The sequence below is a fragment of the Aspergillus glaucus genome (assembly GCF_001890805.1).
Source record: "Aspergillus glaucus CBS 516.65 unplaced genomic scaffold ASPGLscaffold_4, whole genome shotgun sequence".
Taxonomy (NCBI): domain Eukaryota; kingdom Fungi; phylum Ascomycota; class Eurotiomycetes; order Eurotiales; family Aspergillaceae; genus Aspergillus; species Aspergillus glaucus.
The window spans coordinates 1-17,636 of NW_019170456.1; the positions used below are offsets into that span (position 1 = coordinate 1).

Below are 17,636 nucleotides of genomic sequence, written 5' to 3' on the forward strand. Positions count from 1 at the left end.
CCAATATGTCTGTGCGAGCTGTCTCAGGCGTTGTTCTTCCCTATCCAGCATTGATTGGCTATCCTTTTGCTCAAACAGTTTGGACAGCTGATCAGCTAGGCGGGAGTCTGTGGAGGATGTGTTGGCATTCATCTGTGCCTGGCGGAGTTTTGACATCTCCTCATCCTTCTGCTCAAGTCTGCGCCATAATTCCGCAATGAGGTCGTGGCTAGACTTCTTAGCAGGTCGTTGAGCAGCTTGGGTAGACTGCTCAGGCCTTTCAGACACTTGAGGCCTTTCCAGAGCCTTTGCCCGATGAAAGTCTTGTTCCTGAGGCTGGGGGCTTGATTGGTCCCCCCCTCGAATCGGTGTCGATGGTGTGTCGTCAGGGAATCCTCCCTGAGTAGTCGTCTCGTCGACGGGGTAATCACCTGGAGTAGGCGTTGTGTGGTCGTCAATATCCATTGAATCAGCCTGTTGGTGGCTATCATGCTGGATAGTTTGTGGGGTTGGCACCTGGGTAACTGGTGCCATCTTGGCCTTTCGGGGGGCCATATCGACGCAGAGGCAGTGGAATCAACTGTTATCGTCGGCGTCATAGTCAATTTTTGATTGATTGATATCGGAGCGCTTCAGTATGGATATAAAGCTTTTCCGACGAAAAACGTTTTCAGGGATAAACAGAGTGTACGATAGCGATTGATTCTTATAGGCAAATAGCGTAAACTGTTAGGCCAAACAAGAATAGCTCACTAAAGGAACCAACACATATATCGCTCTTCCCTTTATCGAGCAAGAGGGCTCATAACCTTTTGGTGTGTGGTGAATGGTTGATTGGTTTATGGCCTATCGGCTGAGCTAACTATATAAACTACCGGGCAGAAAGCGAGGGCGGTCAGACACGTGACCCGATGGGTACTAACATCTCCGCTATCTTATCGCAACGACCCCAAAAGTTCGACGAAGACAAAGAAACCTCTGCAAGCATACATACAAAAACCACCAATCAGAATGCCTGACAATATTTCAAATCAAACCGCAACCCCCGACTCCCTCATCAACCGCGATGCCTCGATAAAATACTGGAACGACATGCCCGCAACCGCAGGCGGCATGCTCGCCATGCTCGGCTCGTATCCCTGGTATACCCGCATCGACCTCCGCGGCTCGAAAGCCTTCCTCGCCAAAGCCCGTCGCTTGGTACCTGGCTGCTCAACAGAGGGCAAGATAACGCAAGCTGTTGATTGCGGTGCGGGAGTCGGGCGCGTGACGGAGGGGTTCCTCAGCCATGTGTGCGAGAAGGTTGATGCGGTGGAGCCGGTGGGCAAGTTCACGGACGTCATACACGAGAGTCAATTAAAGAAAGATGGTGTTGTGGGGGATATATACACAATGGGTATTGAGGATTGGTATCCGGAGAAGAAATATGATTTAATCTGGACGCAGTGGTGTGTGGGACATCTGACAGATGCGCAATTGGTTGATTATATCGTGCGGTGTCGGGAGGCTTTAAATGAGACGGGGATTTTGGTGTTGAAGGAGAATTTGTCGACGGACTCAGATGGGGAGGATATGTATGATGATGAGGATAGCAGTGTGACGAGAACGGATGAGAAGTTTAGGAAGATCTTCAAGGAGACTGGGATGAATGTTATCTCGTCTGAGATCCAGGGTGGCATTCCGAAGACGATGAAACTGCTGCCCGTTAGGATGTATGCTTTGCGCCCGATGAGCGCGTTGCGATAGACCTATCTTTATGCTGCGGCGGGCGTCTCATATTCATGATCCATAATGACATGCCTCATTAACATAAATAGAACCGATCTTCGCAAGAATAAATTCATGGAAATACACAAAAGGTACCTGCTATATCAACAAAACTTGTAGATCCGGCATCATATATATACCCTTCAATGCTCCAATGAACAGGATGGTTCGCTCAAGCATATCCAAAAACGCTGTCATATACCCAAGCCATCACTCAGTATCGGTATCTTCCCAAGCAACCGCATTCAATGCACCTTCACACAACGACTTGATCTGCTTCCATCTGTTCAATATCATTGATACCCTCGTATTCCGGCGCTCATCTTGCCCAGCGGCAATGTTCGCCTCAAGACTTTCAATTGACATCTCGCATTCTTTCAGGTAAGCGTTAATCCAGTCGGAGATGATCTCGGCTGTCTTCTGTGTATCAACGCCCTCGTCCGAATTGCTTTCCATGATGTGCGGCCAATTTTGGCGGTCCATGTATTTCATGCATGCGACTGCCCCGATGCGGCGGCAAGGTCCCTCTGAGGTGATTTCGTAGTTGCTGCCCAACGAGACCCATGTTAATTTGGATACTGTAAATGTAACCAGAAGGCACGTACCCATAGTATTCCCACTGCTTCAGCTCTTCTTCATCAGCTGGGCTCAGTTCTCGGAATATGATACCGTCTAGGTATACTGCGTCGCACACATTTTGGTCGAGAAAAAAGCCATCTGGTTGTCGTTAGTCTCCCATTTAGCTAAAAAGGTGAATGCAGCTTACACTCAATCAAGAGAAAGTCATTTGTGTGTGCGCCGTAGCTGATGTATATTTCCTCATCCTTTTCTGGAACGCGATGTCAGCTGCTATGTCCTTCTACTACTGATACGGGGTATTACCAATCCGTCGATTCGCCTTGAAAGTGTAATCCGTAGGTCTGAACGCGACATCACAAGTCTTCCTTTTGTCAGTGCTTCGCTATGGCGCATCTATGTCGGAGATACACACCCATTCATCCGAATGATTGAGGTAATCCACAAAAGGCACCAACCCTAGAGCATCATTCCAATCCTCCGGATCCTCCTTTCCTGGACCAACATAATAAAAGCTCCTCGTGTTAACAATACACCAATTATACGAAAAAGAATCCCAGTTCATATCAGGGATCACAGAAACAACATCCTCCCACGAACGCTGAAGACGCGTCCGTTGTCGGGAGAGGATATTCTGATATATCTCTTTATCACCTTCGCCCAATGGATTCGCCTGGGATGTTTCCGAGATCCCAGAAGCAGAAGGTGGTAGGATAATCCCACCAGCTCCTGAATCGCTCTGCGACAATTCGGGCCATAATAGGGGCATACTATCTTCGAATACCTGTCGACTCGGCCATACTTTACGCCATGCATCCCATTTCTTGAGCGATCTCCTATCGCCGTGAGTGAGATATGCAGCAAGAATAGCTTGGGTCGGAGTACCGGTTCGGAACTTCTTGACAAAAGTTGATGGGATACTGTCAACTGTCAACATCACTGACGATGGAATTATGATAATCGTCTCATCTTCCTTGAACAGATCGATTAGTCGAATGTTTCCCCCGTTGTATGGACATGCTTGTGCTCACTTCTATCGTTCTGGTTGCCACCATCCCAAGACCTCGACCGGGGAATCGGGCTGGAGTGACGCCACGGACTTCAGCGCCATGGGATATCGCCCATTCCATGCACTCAAGGTGCTCTTTTGGTAAGCCATCTGTTGCCATCGTATAAATATACTCTGGGGTTCGTACAATCGATGAGACGCGTCGCGATGAAGATAAACGAAAGTCACGTGAATCACGTGGAAGCGGAATATTTACATTCCGATCGCCGTGAAATTGGGGCTTAGGGCTGGCTCATGAAAAGATGACAGACATTCAAAGAATATGATGATGTCAAAGTTTGTAGCCTAGCATTTGCCTATAAATATCTAGAGAGCATTCCAAATATAATTAGTCCAACAAACTTGAACTATCCAACTATTGAAACTACTACTACGATTTGACGATCATCTACAGAACGTATCACAGAATGGAAGAACAATACCTTCCTGAATTCCACTGCCTCGGTCGAGGCTCTTGCGGAAGCGCCTGCGCAGAATCAGAGCGCGGGTCGGCGTTCAAGAGAGAAGATGGCTCGACGAGCCGATCTTCGCAGAATGACTTCGGCGTGCACCGGCGTGTACTTGAGAGCATAAACCGACTGATGGAAATCAAGAAGACTAGAATCTTACCTGCTAAGCGCGATGGGTTTCCGCAGATACAAGTCCCAGAATGCCGCAATTTTGTTCCACCACGTGATCACTGGTGGACGGCTAATGTCTCGAGGTTCAGGGCAGATTACCAGCCTTGCAACGCTCTCGAGTCTCAGCGTATCCCACCATTCCCCGACGCGACAAGAGATCTGCTGATCCAGAACTACCGTACACCCGAGAATAGGCATCAGGCCAGCGCACACAAAGCTAACCACGACTGCCTGATCAGACCATACCTGGGCCGGTGATGGATACGCAAAGAGCCCTCGAAATCCATCTCTCTCAGGAAGTATTCGTTCCATGTAGACCAGATGGAAGACATTGGCTTGTCGTCCCATGATATCAGCTTCTATGCCCGGACCTTGGCAGAGGCTTTGGCTACGCTGTACTGGATTGGAAAGGTGTACGGGAATGATGTTGAATTTGTCTTGGCGCCTCCGGATGGACAGCAGCGGGAAGATACCATGTCGAATATCCTGGGTGAGCATACCATGTGAATGCTTGACTTCGACCTGTGTATAGACATGGGAATGGACGAAGAGGGCGTGCGGAAGGCTGTTCGGGCGTATTGACGCAACGATCCGTTTCATCCTCGCCCGGGTAAGGAACCGTGGAAGGAGTTCCGGGAGAAGTATCTGCAAACTAGCCACGAGATCTGTGAAAGTTCAGAACTACTGGGACTTTCAAAATTGTTCATCGACTTTATCAAACAAGGAATAAAGGACTAGATAGTTAATGCAGTGAATGTCATACTTGCTCATGAATAGTTCCGCAGTCTGAGCGCTTTTATTCACGTAGACTCGCAACGTATATAACTACACAGAATCTTTCCCCTCTAGCCATCTCTTTTCTTCTTTTTACCGGTACTAGACAATCCATTCTATATTGCATCGATATGGAATATGGCAACTAGACAAAACAAACATGCCAGCGTATGGCCTACGTGTCAGTCCCTAGCATCTATTGAGCCACTGTGCTTTATCTAAGTTTCTACTATTTTACTTATCTCAGAACGCCCTAGGGACAATTGACATAGGCGCTCACTATTCCACTGAGCTTCGGGCACTGATATCTGCAGCAGCCCGTTCTTAATACCTATCCCCCCACGAACGCCCCGTCTCCGATAACTACATCTCTGTGATGAAGGCTTCCATAGCACTCGTTCCAAAGCATTGTAGCATGTACGCAGTTCAGTACGGCCACTGTTTGTTCGAGAGCTAAGCTCGGTGACGGGGCGGTCATTCCCCGCTCATTTACGAAGGAACTACAAAAACAGTCCCACACGAAATGCGTTTCAAGGGCTTATACGGTCCATTTCCTTTTGGATACAGCGTTTCGAGGCGATGAGAAAAACAGGAATATAGCAAATACGTTGCGACACAGTGATAACGTGGATATTTTGCCGGTGTGCAATTACCTAGAGGACAATACACTGTCACGCAAACCGTCAAAATGGAGTCTTAAGGTGAAGTTGACTTCTCGGATGATTAGCCACTCCCATACCGAAGAAAAAACGAGTGCACACTTACCATCCTGCTCCAGGTTATCAGCGAAATATAATGTGTCATCCTCTCCCGGGGGATGCGATTCTGCCATTTTGGCCATGACAGTCCATGATGGCTGGTCATTGTCGACCGAAGTGATCTTTTTGGTGGTGCACGTGACTTCAAAATTGAGATATTACTAAGCAACTGTATAGTTTTCATTCAGTGAGAAAATCTGTAGAAGTCTGGGTGGAAGAAGATACTGTTTGCTGGATTGAGAAAAAAGGTTGAATAGGAGGCCATGTGAATGTGATGCTTTAATGGACAATTGTGCCCCCTCCTCGTACTTCCCCACATCTTCGTCTATCCTGCTATTGCAAGTCAGGCTCATCTCGCGCCAAATTAGTGTCATTGTACCTCTTTAGTCAAACGAAGCTCATCAGAGAGGTATCCGTATTAATTATTTGATATGCAGGTATGTCAGATTAAAGAGAGGTACGATATCAAAATGTGTCTCGCGTGTTTGAGCATGCAATAATTGGAAACATATTCCGCAGTACATGCCTCTCTCGAACCCACGGAAAGCTTAGACACCAGGGCCTTTGATCTTATAGCGACCTCAAAGCGTCTTCAACCACCCAAACCCGGTACATTTTTATGCGCATGGACATCGACTGTCGGCTTAGATCTACCAGACATTGTGTATGAAAGATTCAATGTGCCACGAGTCGCGTAGCATGCAAGCAGAGACTCCGACTTTTGGAAAGAGGAAACTGGGCCTCTTTCTCGACACTCCAGCGTTTCCACGTGGTCGACGGGAGTTCCTCTACATAATACCAGGAGCGGCCGCCATGTCTTGATTGATCTTACCTGTACACAGACGGCAACTGGAAACAATAACTGTCTCATTCGTCTATACCTGGAAAGTCAATGCTTATCGACCAGGCGAAGCATGTTTTTCACGCTGCGAAATTTCAAAATGCATGCAGACCAAATCACGAAGCTTGACCAAAACGTTTGTCCAGCTGAAAGGGCCTAGAGACCTTTGATTTCGCTTCGCGCAAATGGTTGTGCCTAGCGCATATTTGGAAGTTCATGAAGGATAACGCATGGCCTTACCAGCCATAGGAATACAGAGAACGGCGAATTTCTTGGAATTTTGATTGCCCTTTGATAGAGCTTACAATCGTGAGCCGAACCTCCTACGGCACTGAAGTTATTGGGGATTCCGAGATGCATCAGAACTACGGCAAGGCGTGTCTGAATAGAAGGTTGGGCATCTGTACGCCTGTCCAACTCTGTCACGATGCTGTCAGGTATGCAGACTTGGATGGAAAACGCTCTGGCAGTCCTTCACTGGCATACCGAAATCGACGGCATGGATGTTGAATTTGTACTAGGTAGCCCACTGATAAAAGTGCCATTCACTCTGCCACTCCGTGCACGAAATTGGACGTGCATTAGGTACTAGTACTTTCATGCGCGTCACCAAGGTCGACAATCCAAGTGAGGTCGGAAGTAGGATATTTGGTTAGAAAAACGTACCCTTACGGACTCGCGCATAGATCAGCATGTTGGTCTTCCCTAATAATATGATCAATATCAAGATTTCAAGCAAAAGTATGCCCAAGGTAGCAATATAATTCCGTATTTAAGCATACAAACCAGTGCTGACTAGTAAGATACGACAGCACACCGATGGAGCTAATATAAATTGGAATGTGCATGTTCCCTAACAGTCAATGTCCCCGACGGCGTACAGGAACAACAGCGGTCAGGGCTGTAGGCGTAAAATATATGCCTGGTATTACCGGAAAACTGGGTGACGTTTTTGTGCCCGATGAATGCGTTATTTGTGAGTCCGATACGCCCCGATACGTGATACATCTCCACTGTCGCAAGGAGAGGAAGTCATAGCGTGACGAGGCTCAGATGACCTACTGTGTAGTATATCGAGTCATGCCAAACTGCAGCGTGACTTCTGTGACTGTCTATCTTTTTATCTTACTATCTTCTCTATTTTCTGGTATTTGTATGTATCTGTACTTGTATGTATAGAGGCTGTGCCACAGTATCGTACCTCGTAACGTACGGTAAGTGGCTCCCCGCTTTGCATGGAAGTTGGGGTTAGTGGCCGCCACCAAGTGGGGCTGGAATGGGCTCATCGTCCGATCAGCCGATAAGAAGCGCCGATAAGCCGTGTGGCGATACACCTTCCATACAGAATACAGTACATGTCGGTAAGAACAGGAACATTTTTTGATAGGTGGATGGTGTCGATTTCAGGGCACAATTATCCTGATTGGTGGGTAATTGGTATAGCCGTATGGGTTATCGGTATAACGGTCAGCTGACCAATACTATCTCCAAACATCTCCTGCTGACACTTTTTTTCTCTCACTTTCCCATCTCTCCATTCCTCTCGAATCCCCCTCCGAATCCTGCCTGTTTCCCTCCTTCGAATCCTCGGCTCTGGACCGTGGTGTTTGCTGGCTTCTTTGCAACCTGAATGATGCCCGAGTGACGTTCGCGTATACCACGACTACTAATCCGTACAGTACTCTCGCGGTTTCGGCTCCCCGGTTTCTCACGGCTTCGTCGTTCCATGGTACATTTCTAACCGAGAAACGCCTCCAATATCGGTCTCGGCCAATCTGCCCGAGTCGCCTGCGGTCCGCAACTTTCGCTTGTCTTCGCTCTTTGCCGGCTGGCGAATTTGATTATCAAATTTGGCCTCTTGACCTGTGCGATCCGGGATACTTTGGACATACATTGAATCACTCCACATCTGCTTTCAGGAACACTTTCGTTATCAATCGTCTTTTTTAAGGTTGCGGAAAGAAACTTATGAGCATAACGATATCGTTACTATGGATGTTTAAGAGAACCGTCATTGCGGAGTTCCCGCGTGTTGTCATCGAATTGTCGCATTGGGTCTTGGACCCTTATATCTGCTTTTCACTGCCTGCGAAAAGGATTCCGGAGTTCTTTCTTCTTTCTTTTCTTCGTCAATTGCGAGAAAGTCCCCGTGATTTTGTTTTACGGACGTCACCATGGCAGTGCCACGAGCTGTGCCTTCGCCGGTGAGTGCGTCTCCGGTGAGTCCGACGAGTCCGGCTTCGTCGAACGGTCAAATCCCACTGGGACAGCCTCCGAAGCTCAAGGGGCGTCGTAAATTGTTACAAAGCCTCCAGCGCATGTCGTCAAGTCCGAGTTTGATCAGACGCGGTCGATCCCATTCAGCCGGTTACCGTCGCGATGGCAAAGCCTCGTTATCCTGCGTTTCCCTTTCTCAATCCGCCTACAATCCGTGTTTGGGGAACGGCAGTTCGTCTCAGGTGTATGGTGGGTTGAATGTTCACCCGGTGACTCCAGGAGTTCCGGGTGAGGAGCAAGACGGAGGTCCGCGGATTCGCGTCGTCGGTACTGATTCCCCCAACGCCTCCCAATTGAGGACAGTGCCTCTTCCGACTGAATTGAGACCGGTATCTCGTGGGTCGCCATGCAATGAGATGGTCGAAGACATCGTTGAAGAGAGCGAATCAGTTGTGCAGCCGGTACCTACCACGCCATCGACCTCATCAAAGAAGACCTTCGATTTCTGGGGCGATATGCCCAACGAGATCAAGATGCGCATCTTCCAGCACTTGACCCCTAAGGAAATAGTCCGCTGCTCATCCGTTTCGAAGATATGGCATGACATGTGCTATGATGGACAATTGTGGGTTAATGTTGATACGACCGACTACTACCATACCATTTCGAGTGATAGTCTCGTGAGACTCATCATGGCGGCTGGTCCGTTCATTCGCAACCTCAATCTCAGGGGTTGTGTGCAATTGCGAGACAAATGGTTGACGGACGGTGATCGCATGTCGGAAACGTGCCGAAATCTGGTCAACCTTTGCCTTGAAGGGAGTCGCATTGACAAGCATACCGTCAATCACTTTCTTCAGCGAAACCCTCGTCTGGAGTACTTGAATGTCACTGGACTTCCAAGTGTGACGGATTCTTCTATGAAGACTATTGCCAATTGCTGCCCTCAGCTCCAAATTTTGAATGTTTCATGGTGCATCAATATCAGTACGAAGGGCTTGAAGAAGGTTGTCACATCGTGTCCCCAGTTGAAGGATCTTCGGGCTAGCGAAATAAGTGGATTTGAAGACGAAGAATTCGCCTTGGGATTGTTCGAGAAGAACACACTCGAACGCTTAGTTATGAGCCGCACAAACCTCACGGATGAGAGCCTGAAGATCCTTATGCAGGGTGTCGATCCGGAAATTGATGTCCTTACCGACCAGCCCATAGTTCCGCCTCGACGGTTCAAACACTTGGACCTCCACCAATGCCCCAACGTAACGGATGATGGCATTGGCAGCATGGCGCACAATGTGCCTGACCTCGAAGGCCTTCAGCTCTCCCAATGCCCCGAGTTGAGTGACGATTCCATCATTGACCTCATCCGCACCACGCCCAAGCTGTCGCATCTCGAGCTTGAGGATTTGGAACACCTGACGAACGATACCCTCATTGCACTTGCCAGATCACCATGTGCCCCCTGCCTAGAACACCTCAACATCAGCTTCTGTGATTCTCTAGGCGACATCGGGATGCTCCAGGTGATGAAGAGCTGCTTAGGGCTCCGTTCAGTTGAAATGGACAACACCCGCGTCTCCGACCTTACCTTAATGGAAGCCAGCTATCGTGTCCGCAGAAGGGGTTACGACAGGAACCTGCCTCAGGTGGGCCTGCACATGGTCGTCTTCGACTGCGCCAATGTCACCTGGGCCGGCGTCAAGGAAGTTCTTTCTAGCAACGCATATATCCCACGAGCCTACAAGAATCAGCAAACAATCGTTACTGTGTCGCAAACCCAGGACTCCGAACAGCCAGCATCGTCAACTAGCCCTTCAACATCCGCTCTCCCCCCCCCACCACCAGTATACCCCAACGAAATCATCCAGCTCAAATGCTTCTACGGCTGGCAGATGACGGTCGATGAACATAAGAAGCGGGTCTTGCGCGGTGACCTCGCTGCAGCGAGCAGACTCGATCGCAAATGGGCGGATTATATGATGGCCACTGAAGAGGCCGGTGCGACCGGCATGGGGGTATGGAGGAGAAGACGTCGCGCGCGCGAGGCTGAGCGGCTCTTTAACACGAATGAAGATGAGGATGTGTATGGTATTGGGGGTATCTCTGCGTTTGGTGGAAGACGTCGGAGAGCGCAGAGTGGTGGAGCTTGCGCTGTGATGTGAGACGCAAGCCCTTTTCGCCCCTTTACCTTCGTCTAAGGCAGGCATCTTATAATACAACATGATGATACTTTTTGGCCTCGTCAGTCTGGAATTGACAACTAACACCTTGATGGTGTTGAACCTGGTCTATGATTTACGATTTCCCTCTTCCTCTTATCCTCTCTCCCTTTCCTTCCTTCATCTACCCTTTTCTTCTTTTTTCTCTCTCACTCTCTCCGGTGTTTTGGGTTGGGTTGGGTTGGGTTGGCGCGATCTGCGTTTTATATTTTGTACGGGGATGTTCAAGCGTGGAGTTTGATTTGGGGCTCATGTGTGGTAGCCATATATGACTTCTATTAGACATTGGATGTTTATGAATTATGACACTTTTCATCAATTGACAAATTTTCGCACGATTACACTTGTAGCAGCTTCCAAGGCCTAAGTGTTGCGATATTCAACTGCAGTGAATGCCACATCTATAGTTCAGACTGCATAGTAAACATTTCCTTCACTGTCACCCATTCCCATCCTAATCCTCTGTTTCTCTGTCCCCATTTCTGATTCCTGGCCATTCAATTCTCAGTCCACCAGGGTCTTGTCAGAACATCAAACTCGTAGCATTCGAAGCCGATAAAAAAGCGAATACAAGCAAGATCGTAGAGTTGGAAGCCGGGATCGAAGCAAAGACTACCAACATCGCAGCTCAGATTAAACGAAACTCAGCATCAAGGAAATGGTGGCCGAAAACAACGGCTTAAATCCCGCCTACCCATTGAGGGAATGAGTGCTTTTGCTCATAGATGTAACGGCTACGCGTCCCAACGTAATCACTGAACGGGTCAACCGTATAATACGCTGGAAAACCGCATCCAAATGTTAAACAAGTCCATCTTGCATGGCGTCCCCAGTTTGTCATGTTCTGGGAGAGACGACCGCAAGCGGAGCTGCGACCATTCAGCCCTGTGTGGCATAAGGCCCGAGGCAATCCTAGAGATTGATAGGTTTCCATAATATCAATCCACCCATACGGGAATTTTGTTGCTAGCATATATCCTTCAAAAGTCTAGCGGCCAAAGGTCCGAAGGCACTACTTAACGTGCTGAACGCAGTCGGAGGAATCCGCCTAAACAACAATCGTCACCTGAAGGTAGAAGAAGAAGAAGAAAATTTTTCGAGGAAATCAAGACATTGCTTGGAGACGGAAGCCTCGAGTAAGCGAAGCACACTTTTCAAATCAAATGTTTACTTCCCTTTTCGATGGGATTTCATAGAATCAGAGCCTATAATGACTGATTACTTGAGGCTAGCACAAATAATGTGCTTAACAAGGCCTTTGCTTTGTGCTACTGGGATGTGTTAGGATGGTGTTTAATATGCAGATGACCACAGGCGGTGCAGTAAGTCTGCTGGTTGTTGTGTTGCTTGGAATCTGCAGGAAACACAAAGGTGCTGGGGGGATGAAGGTTGTCTGGAAGTCCAGCCATATGGGCCCTGGGACATCCGGAATCACATTGAGATGAGATGGGACAACTTATGAGGGCTCTCATTGCGATTACGCTTGCTGAGGAATTACGAATCGAACACTCTACGAAAAAGGATGGCATTCGAACTGAAGTAAAGGGAGATCCAGAAATGGAGGGAAATAACGAGTGTACTTAATTAGCCTGCTTGAGAAGAAAAATGCTGATATCCCGAACTCCTAAACTATGCACATGCGATATATAGCATCTTCTATACACACCATCCTGATACAATATGGTATGGCCTGGTAGAAGCACATTACATCTCGAAGAAACCACCGTCGCTGTCACCATCGTCATCCTCCTGGGCCTTGCGCATGACCGCCTCTTCTCTGGCAGCATTGCGCCTGCTCCTTCTGTTGACGGGCTCCGGCTCCAGCTCCGGCTTCGACTTGGTGCGGCTGTCTTTCTTCTCCGTTGGTTTCTTCGATTCCTTGTTAACCTTCTTGACAACGTCCTTCTTCTTCTTCTCCGTCGTTGTCGATGCCTTCTTCGCGTCTCCTCCACTCTCTCCTGGAGTGCTCAATTTGCCCTCCCGTAGAAGATCGAGCGTTCCCTCTTCCATGCACTTCTCGACGGTAAACCACATGGGAGGCTTCTCCGCATGAGCCAGAGTCATCGTCACAGTGGTATCCTTCTCGTCAGCCCCGGAATGGGTATCATCCGCGGACTCGGGCTGAGAAGGCTTCTTTTGCTTCTGTTCCGCGTAAAGGGAGATGTATTTGTCATTGAGCGGGTAGTAGATTGTGTAGTTAAGGCTGACGCGGGCGGCGTGAACTTTCTCGTGCAGAGACTCGAGGGCTTTCTGGTCTGTAGTTTCCTTTTCGCGGCGCTGGAGACGCTTGAGGTCTTTGGTTGCTGATTTGCGGTCTTTATGCATTCTGTTAGTTATTCTCTCCTTCTCATTGTCAATGGATTAGAGACGTACCCAGGAATCTAACGAAGTGATACTTCTTGATCATCTGTGACCTATCCCGTCTCTGCATCTCATCCTCCAAATCCTTCTCATACCCAGACAACGCTCGTTCCTGCACGATTCGCGCATCAGCGGGCAAGTCCACCTTTTCCAACAGTCGCTTCACAGCACGAATCCGTCTCTTCAATTCATTGACGGAGGGATATTCGTTCTTTTCGCGCTTTTGTGTCCCGAGTTGGATTTTCTTCTTGGCCGGTGGAGCATCATCGGAGGCTTCGCGGTGTTTACGCTTGTAGGCGCTGCGGTCGCGGTGAGCAGGAGATAGGTCTCTGGAATGTCCGTCTTTGGGCATTGTGGCGGTTGTGCTTCGTTATGATATGGGAGTGTTCTGTTTTCGCTGTCGGACAAAAAGATACAAAAATCTAGCGGATCATCAGTCGGTCCGAAGACCCCCAGATCTTGATCGAGCGACCAATCAGAGAGGCGGGTTTTGGATGACGCGCGGGTGGATTCCGGTGCGCTTGGCGGTTATTGGAGCTCTCCATCTATTATCAGATAATCCAGATCTCCAACTTCGTCTCTTATCTCTCTCCGTTTCTATAGAAGGAAGGACAACGGAGCTGTTTCCGGGCGTATGGGTTGTTGTGGTCACTCCCAATGCGCAATTGGCATCATGCAACACCCTTGAGCTTGATCCACCCGAGCTTTGCAAGCTGCACTCCAGGCTGTTGGTAATCAGGAGGGGTACGGCAACTACTCTAAACCGCCATCCTTTTCGTTGAAACTATACATCTGCTGCAAAACACCACCATGGAAGCAGCAATCCGCTGGTCGCAGTCGTCGACCACCACAGAACAACGCTTTCTCCTAGCAGACGTGACAGGCAAATCCTTCCGCCTATGCAAAGTCACAGCCTTCGACGGCAAAAACATCGAGCATGAAGTGCTCTCAACACATACTAAAGTCCCCTCCTTCCGCGCCTTCGACTGGTCCCCCGTGGACGAGTCGCTGGTTGCAGTTGGGCAGTCATCAGGCGACGCGACCATCCTGCGCATGGGCGGGGGCGGCGAGTCTGGGTCTGAGTCTCAGGAGACATTTTCGTTCCCGATTCGCAGTCAGCGGTATTGTAATGCCGTTGCATTTAGTTCCCATGGACTGTTGGCTGCGGGACTGGATCGCGTGAGGAATGACTTTTGTTTAAATATTTGGGATGTTAATCAGCGGCTGTCGATGAGGGGGACGAAGGGGTTTGCGGAGCCGTTGAGGAAATTGGCGAGTTCGGAGCCTATTACTAGTATTAAGTTCTTTCGTGATCAGCCTGATACACTTGTGGCGGGTGTTAAGGGCCAATTTGTGAGGATTTATGATTTGAGAGGTGCGTTTGTGATGCTTTTGTCCATGCTTGACTGGCTTTCTAATGGCTTTCAGAGGGCCCGGGGAATCCATCCCTGCAGTTCCCGACTCGCTGTGTGCATAACTTGGCCATCAACTGGCTTGATGAGAATTACATCGCGTCTTGTTCGTCAGGCAGTGATGCTACTGTCTGTGTTTGGGATCGCCGTGTAGGCTCACACTATACCACACCGGCCATAGGCCCAGGCGCCGCCCTGGAAACTGGTCAGAACGACCATGCCCTCGAGTTCAAAAACGTCCTGGGACCAAAGTCAAGCATCTGGAGTTTGCGCTTCTCTCGGACAAAACGAGGTTGCTTAAGTGTCCTTTCCAACACCGGGCACCTCAAAACTTACGATATTGCCAAGGACTATCTACCTGAAGAATATCGTTCTTCTATAGATGAGACACTTGGCCAGGGCTCTTTGAAGAACTATCCGGAGAAGGTCTACACGAGATACGTGCGCGATGTTTGCAGTCCGTACAACCATCCTTCCCGTGGCTGCAAGGAGTCTGAACGGGTGGTGTCGTTTGATTCGTTGAATATGAGTGCCTCGAATGAACCTAGTGCCATAACGCTTGCTGGAAACGGTGATGTTCAAATAGTCACGCTGCAGCCGCCAGCTCCGCCAGTGCATTTATCCTCTCAAGGGGTTCTGGTGCGCGGAGAATCCAATGGCGAGTCAGACTTCAAAACAATAGGCCCTTCATCACATCCAGACCTACCCATCTCGGAAGTTGTCCAGAGGATCCGCGAGCGTGTTCTGCCCAGTTTAGAGGAAGATAAAGATGGACTGAAGAGTCGACGAGCGAGCGCAGAAGATCAATGTTCAGAACATCTCTCGACTCGCGAATCTCGGGAACGTGACTTGTTGGCTTTTGGCACATTAGGGGAGCAATTGACGGCCGAAGAGGCTTTGACGTTGTTGACCGCTCATAGGCGCCGGTGCAAAGAGGGCTATCTCTTTGATGGCGCCAAAAACAAGCAGATATTGGAGGATGACCCTTACTTACAGGACTTCTGGGAGTGGATGGAGCGTGAGTCTCGTGCGAGTCCAGGGTAAAATGCGTACTGACATGGTGCAGGTGCACGTTTAGACTCAGCTGGTCAGTCGATGATTTTACATGGTTTGGACCTTAATTATCTAGGCATAAACAATGTCTGGAATAATGACTTGGGTATGTTGCTTTGCTTACCAAAGTAGCAACGAACTCCATACTGATAGTATGCAGGAGAAAGTCATCGGAGCCGGCAAATCGGCACCACACCTCAGCTTCCCATTCGTGATGCTATCAACATTTTGGTCCGTGATCAACTTAACTTACCAGAGACGAAAGTCTGCGAAACAAGCGATCCAGCACATCGCCGCCTTTGCCTTCGTCTTTGCGGCGCAGCACTATCGTACCGCGCGCTGGAAGGGCTGGTTAAGACACTATCAGCCGAAAATCAACATACAAAAGCAGCCGCCCTGGCCATATTCCAGGAAGAGCCAAAGCTGGCTTATCTGGCATTACGAAGCCACGAGCCGACCCAAGCCCATAAACTGCTTGCTATGGCGATTGCCGGTGCGGGCAGAAACGAGGCGGATCCGGATTGGGAGGAGACGTGCGCGGAGATCGCGAAGGAGCTTACAGATCCATATGCCCGGGCTATCCTGGCGCTGGTGAGCAAGGGTGACTGGGCTTCAGTGATCCAGGAAATTACCTTACCCCTGAAATATCGTATCGAGGTTGCTTTGCGATGGCTTCCCGATGACGATCTTACTGCATATCTGGAACGGTTGACGACTTCAGTGATCCGTCGAGGCAACATCGAAGGAATCGTCCTTACGGGACTCGGGCATCCAGCACTGGATCTATTCCAATCCTACATCAACACGTTCAACGACGTCCAAACCCCAGTCCTAGCTATGAGCCACACCGTCCCGCGCTTTATCAACAACGAACCCTTCAAAACCCGCTTCGAGGCCTGGTGCGAAACCTTCCGCTGGCAAATGAACTCCTGGAAACTCCAACTCGAGCGCGCCCGGTTCGATGTCGGATCCCGCAAATTCGCCGTCACCTGGGACGGCCGACGCCTAGTCGACCCCCCACGTCAACAGGTCAGCTTAACCTGCAACTACTGCACGAAACCACTCACCCAACACGACCCCTCTTCACAAACATCACCCTCAGCAGGCAATGAAGTCGTCCATCCCACTATCGGCAACCCACTGGGCACAGCAGCGATGTCGGGTATGGTGTGCCCGCGCTGTGGCCGACATATGCCTCGCTGCGGAGTATGCAGTTTCTGGCTGGGCGCTCCGGATCCGATGTCGAGGGCTAGCATCGCCGCTGATGCAGCAGCGGCCCAGGAGCGCAAACCTACAGAGGATGAATTGGTGAAGAGGTTTTTTGTGTTTTGCATTAACTGCAATCATGGGTTCCATGCGCATCATGCGAGGGAGTGGTTTATGAGGCATAAGGTTTGTCCTGTTGCGGAGTGTAATTGTATTTGTGATCGATAGCCGGAGTGCTCGTTTGTTGTTTGCTTTACTTTGGCGGGGTGGATGTTTGGTTTCGGGATATACCCAATACCTGATTATATAGGAGCAAGTTTTATCTCAATTTATTCTTTAGATCTTTAGAGAAATACAACGAGTGTCTTCGGTCATGTTCAAATATGTATGTAGATGGTCCCTCTCACTATCTTATCTGACCGCCCACCGATGATGTCAAAATAAAAAAGAAATACATCCCACCACAACATCTCCTATTCTCACCAACTTGCATTTGAATATTTTAAGCGAAAAAAAAAAAAAAAGCTGCGCGCGTTGATTGTGTTACCTGTACGATCATATAAGTTGAGCCTCTTCGCATTGTATGAATCAGATTTGCCTGAGAGGCACCAGGCCACCACTAACCAATCCAGACAATATTGGAATCCCTGCTAACAGACAAGATTCACTCCACAGGGGACTATTTAGAAGTCAGCAATTTCTACTCAAACCGCTACATCTACCACTTCGATTCTTACAGCGACCTCTCATCCGCCTCGGATCACTACAACAACCACTGCCACTA

General features: G+C 49.1%; 8 protein-coding genes across 8 annotated transcripts; 5 read left to right on the forward strand and 3 right to left on the reverse strand.

The window, feature by feature from the left end:
- ASPGLDRAFT_43330 (uncharacterized protein) lies at positions 1-534 on the reverse strand (the record flags this gene model as incomplete). The annotated part of the gene is made up of 1 exon (XM_022545792.1): positions 1-534. A coding segment is annotated over one exon (534 nt), but the record flags the coding sequence as incomplete, so codon positions are not given.
- A 456-nt stretch (positions 535-990) lies between these two features.
- Positions 991-1,725, forward strand: ASPGLDRAFT_120148 (uncharacterized protein; the record flags this gene model as incomplete). Its single annotated transcript, XM_022540119.1, has 1 exon — positions 991-1,725. One exon carries the CDS (start codon positions 991-993, stop codon positions 1,723-1,725), a length of 735 nt encoding a protein of 244 aa, XP_022403563.1.
- Positions 1,726-1,956: 231 nt separating this feature from the next.
- On the reverse strand, positions 1,957-3,491 carry ASPGLDRAFT_119666 (uncharacterized protein; the record flags this gene model as incomplete). Its single annotated transcript, XM_022540080.1, has 6 exons — positions 1,957-2,293; positions 2,352-2,463; positions 2,513-2,575; positions 2,629-2,686; positions 2,738-3,295; positions 3,354-3,491. 6 exons carry the CDS (start codon positions 3,489-3,491, stop codon positions 1,957-1,959), a joined length of 1,266 nt encoding a protein of 421 aa, XP_022403564.1.
- Positions 3,492-3,798: 307 nt separating this feature from the next.
- ASPGLDRAFT_22956 (uncharacterized protein) lies at positions 3,799-4,593 on the forward strand (the record flags this gene model as incomplete). The annotated part of the gene is made up of 3 exons (XM_022543230.1): positions 3,799-4,265; positions 4,308-4,501; positions 4,544-4,593. 3 exons carry the CDS (start codon positions 3,799-3,801, stop codon positions 4,591-4,593), a joined length of 711 nt encoding a protein of 236 aa, XP_022403565.1.
- A 1,979-nt stretch (positions 4,594-6,572) lies between these two features.
- ASPGLDRAFT_43334 (uncharacterized protein) lies at positions 6,573-7,234 on the forward strand. The gene has a single exon (XM_022545793.1). The coding sequence runs from the start codon at positions 6,739-6,741 to the stop codon at positions 6,892-6,894; it is 156 nt and encodes a 51-aa protein (XP_022403566.1). The 5' UTR covers positions 6,573-6,738; the 3' UTR covers positions 6,895-7,234.
- Positions 7,235-8,558: 1,324 nt separating this feature from the next.
- ASPGLDRAFT_22958 (F-box domain protein) lies at positions 8,559-10,763 on the forward strand (the record flags this gene model as incomplete). The annotated part of the gene is made up of 1 exon (XM_022543231.1): positions 8,559-10,763. The coding sequence occupies one exon, from the start codon at positions 8,559-8,561 to the stop codon at positions 10,761-10,763; it is 2,205 nt and encodes a 734-aa protein (XP_022403567.1).
- A 1,434-nt stretch (positions 10,764-12,197) lies between these two features.
- Positions 12,198-13,578, reverse strand: ASPGLDRAFT_165097 (Efg1 domain-containing protein). The gene is made up of 2 exons (XM_022542594.1): positions 13,194-13,578; positions 12,198-13,135 (listed from the first exon to the last, which is right to left on the reverse strand). Exons 1-2 carry the CDS (start codon positions 13,531-13,533, stop codon positions 12,525-12,527), a joined length of 951 nt encoding a protein of 316 aa, XP_022403568.1. The 5' UTR covers positions 13,534-13,578; the 3' UTR covers positions 12,198-12,524.
- Positions 13,579-13,791: 213 nt separating this feature from the next.
- Positions 13,792-17,226, forward strand: ASPGLDRAFT_165101 (uncharacterized protein). The gene is made up of 4 exons (XM_022542595.1): positions 13,792-14,556; positions 14,610-15,611; positions 15,660-15,752; positions 15,807-17,226. The coding sequence occupies exons 1-4, from the start codon at positions 13,992-13,994 to the stop codon at positions 17,078-17,080; spliced, it is 2,934 nt and encodes a 977-aa protein (XP_022403569.1). The 5' UTR covers positions 13,792-13,991; the 3' UTR covers positions 17,081-17,226.
- The last annotated feature ends 410 nt before the right edge of the window (positions 17,227-17,636 follow it).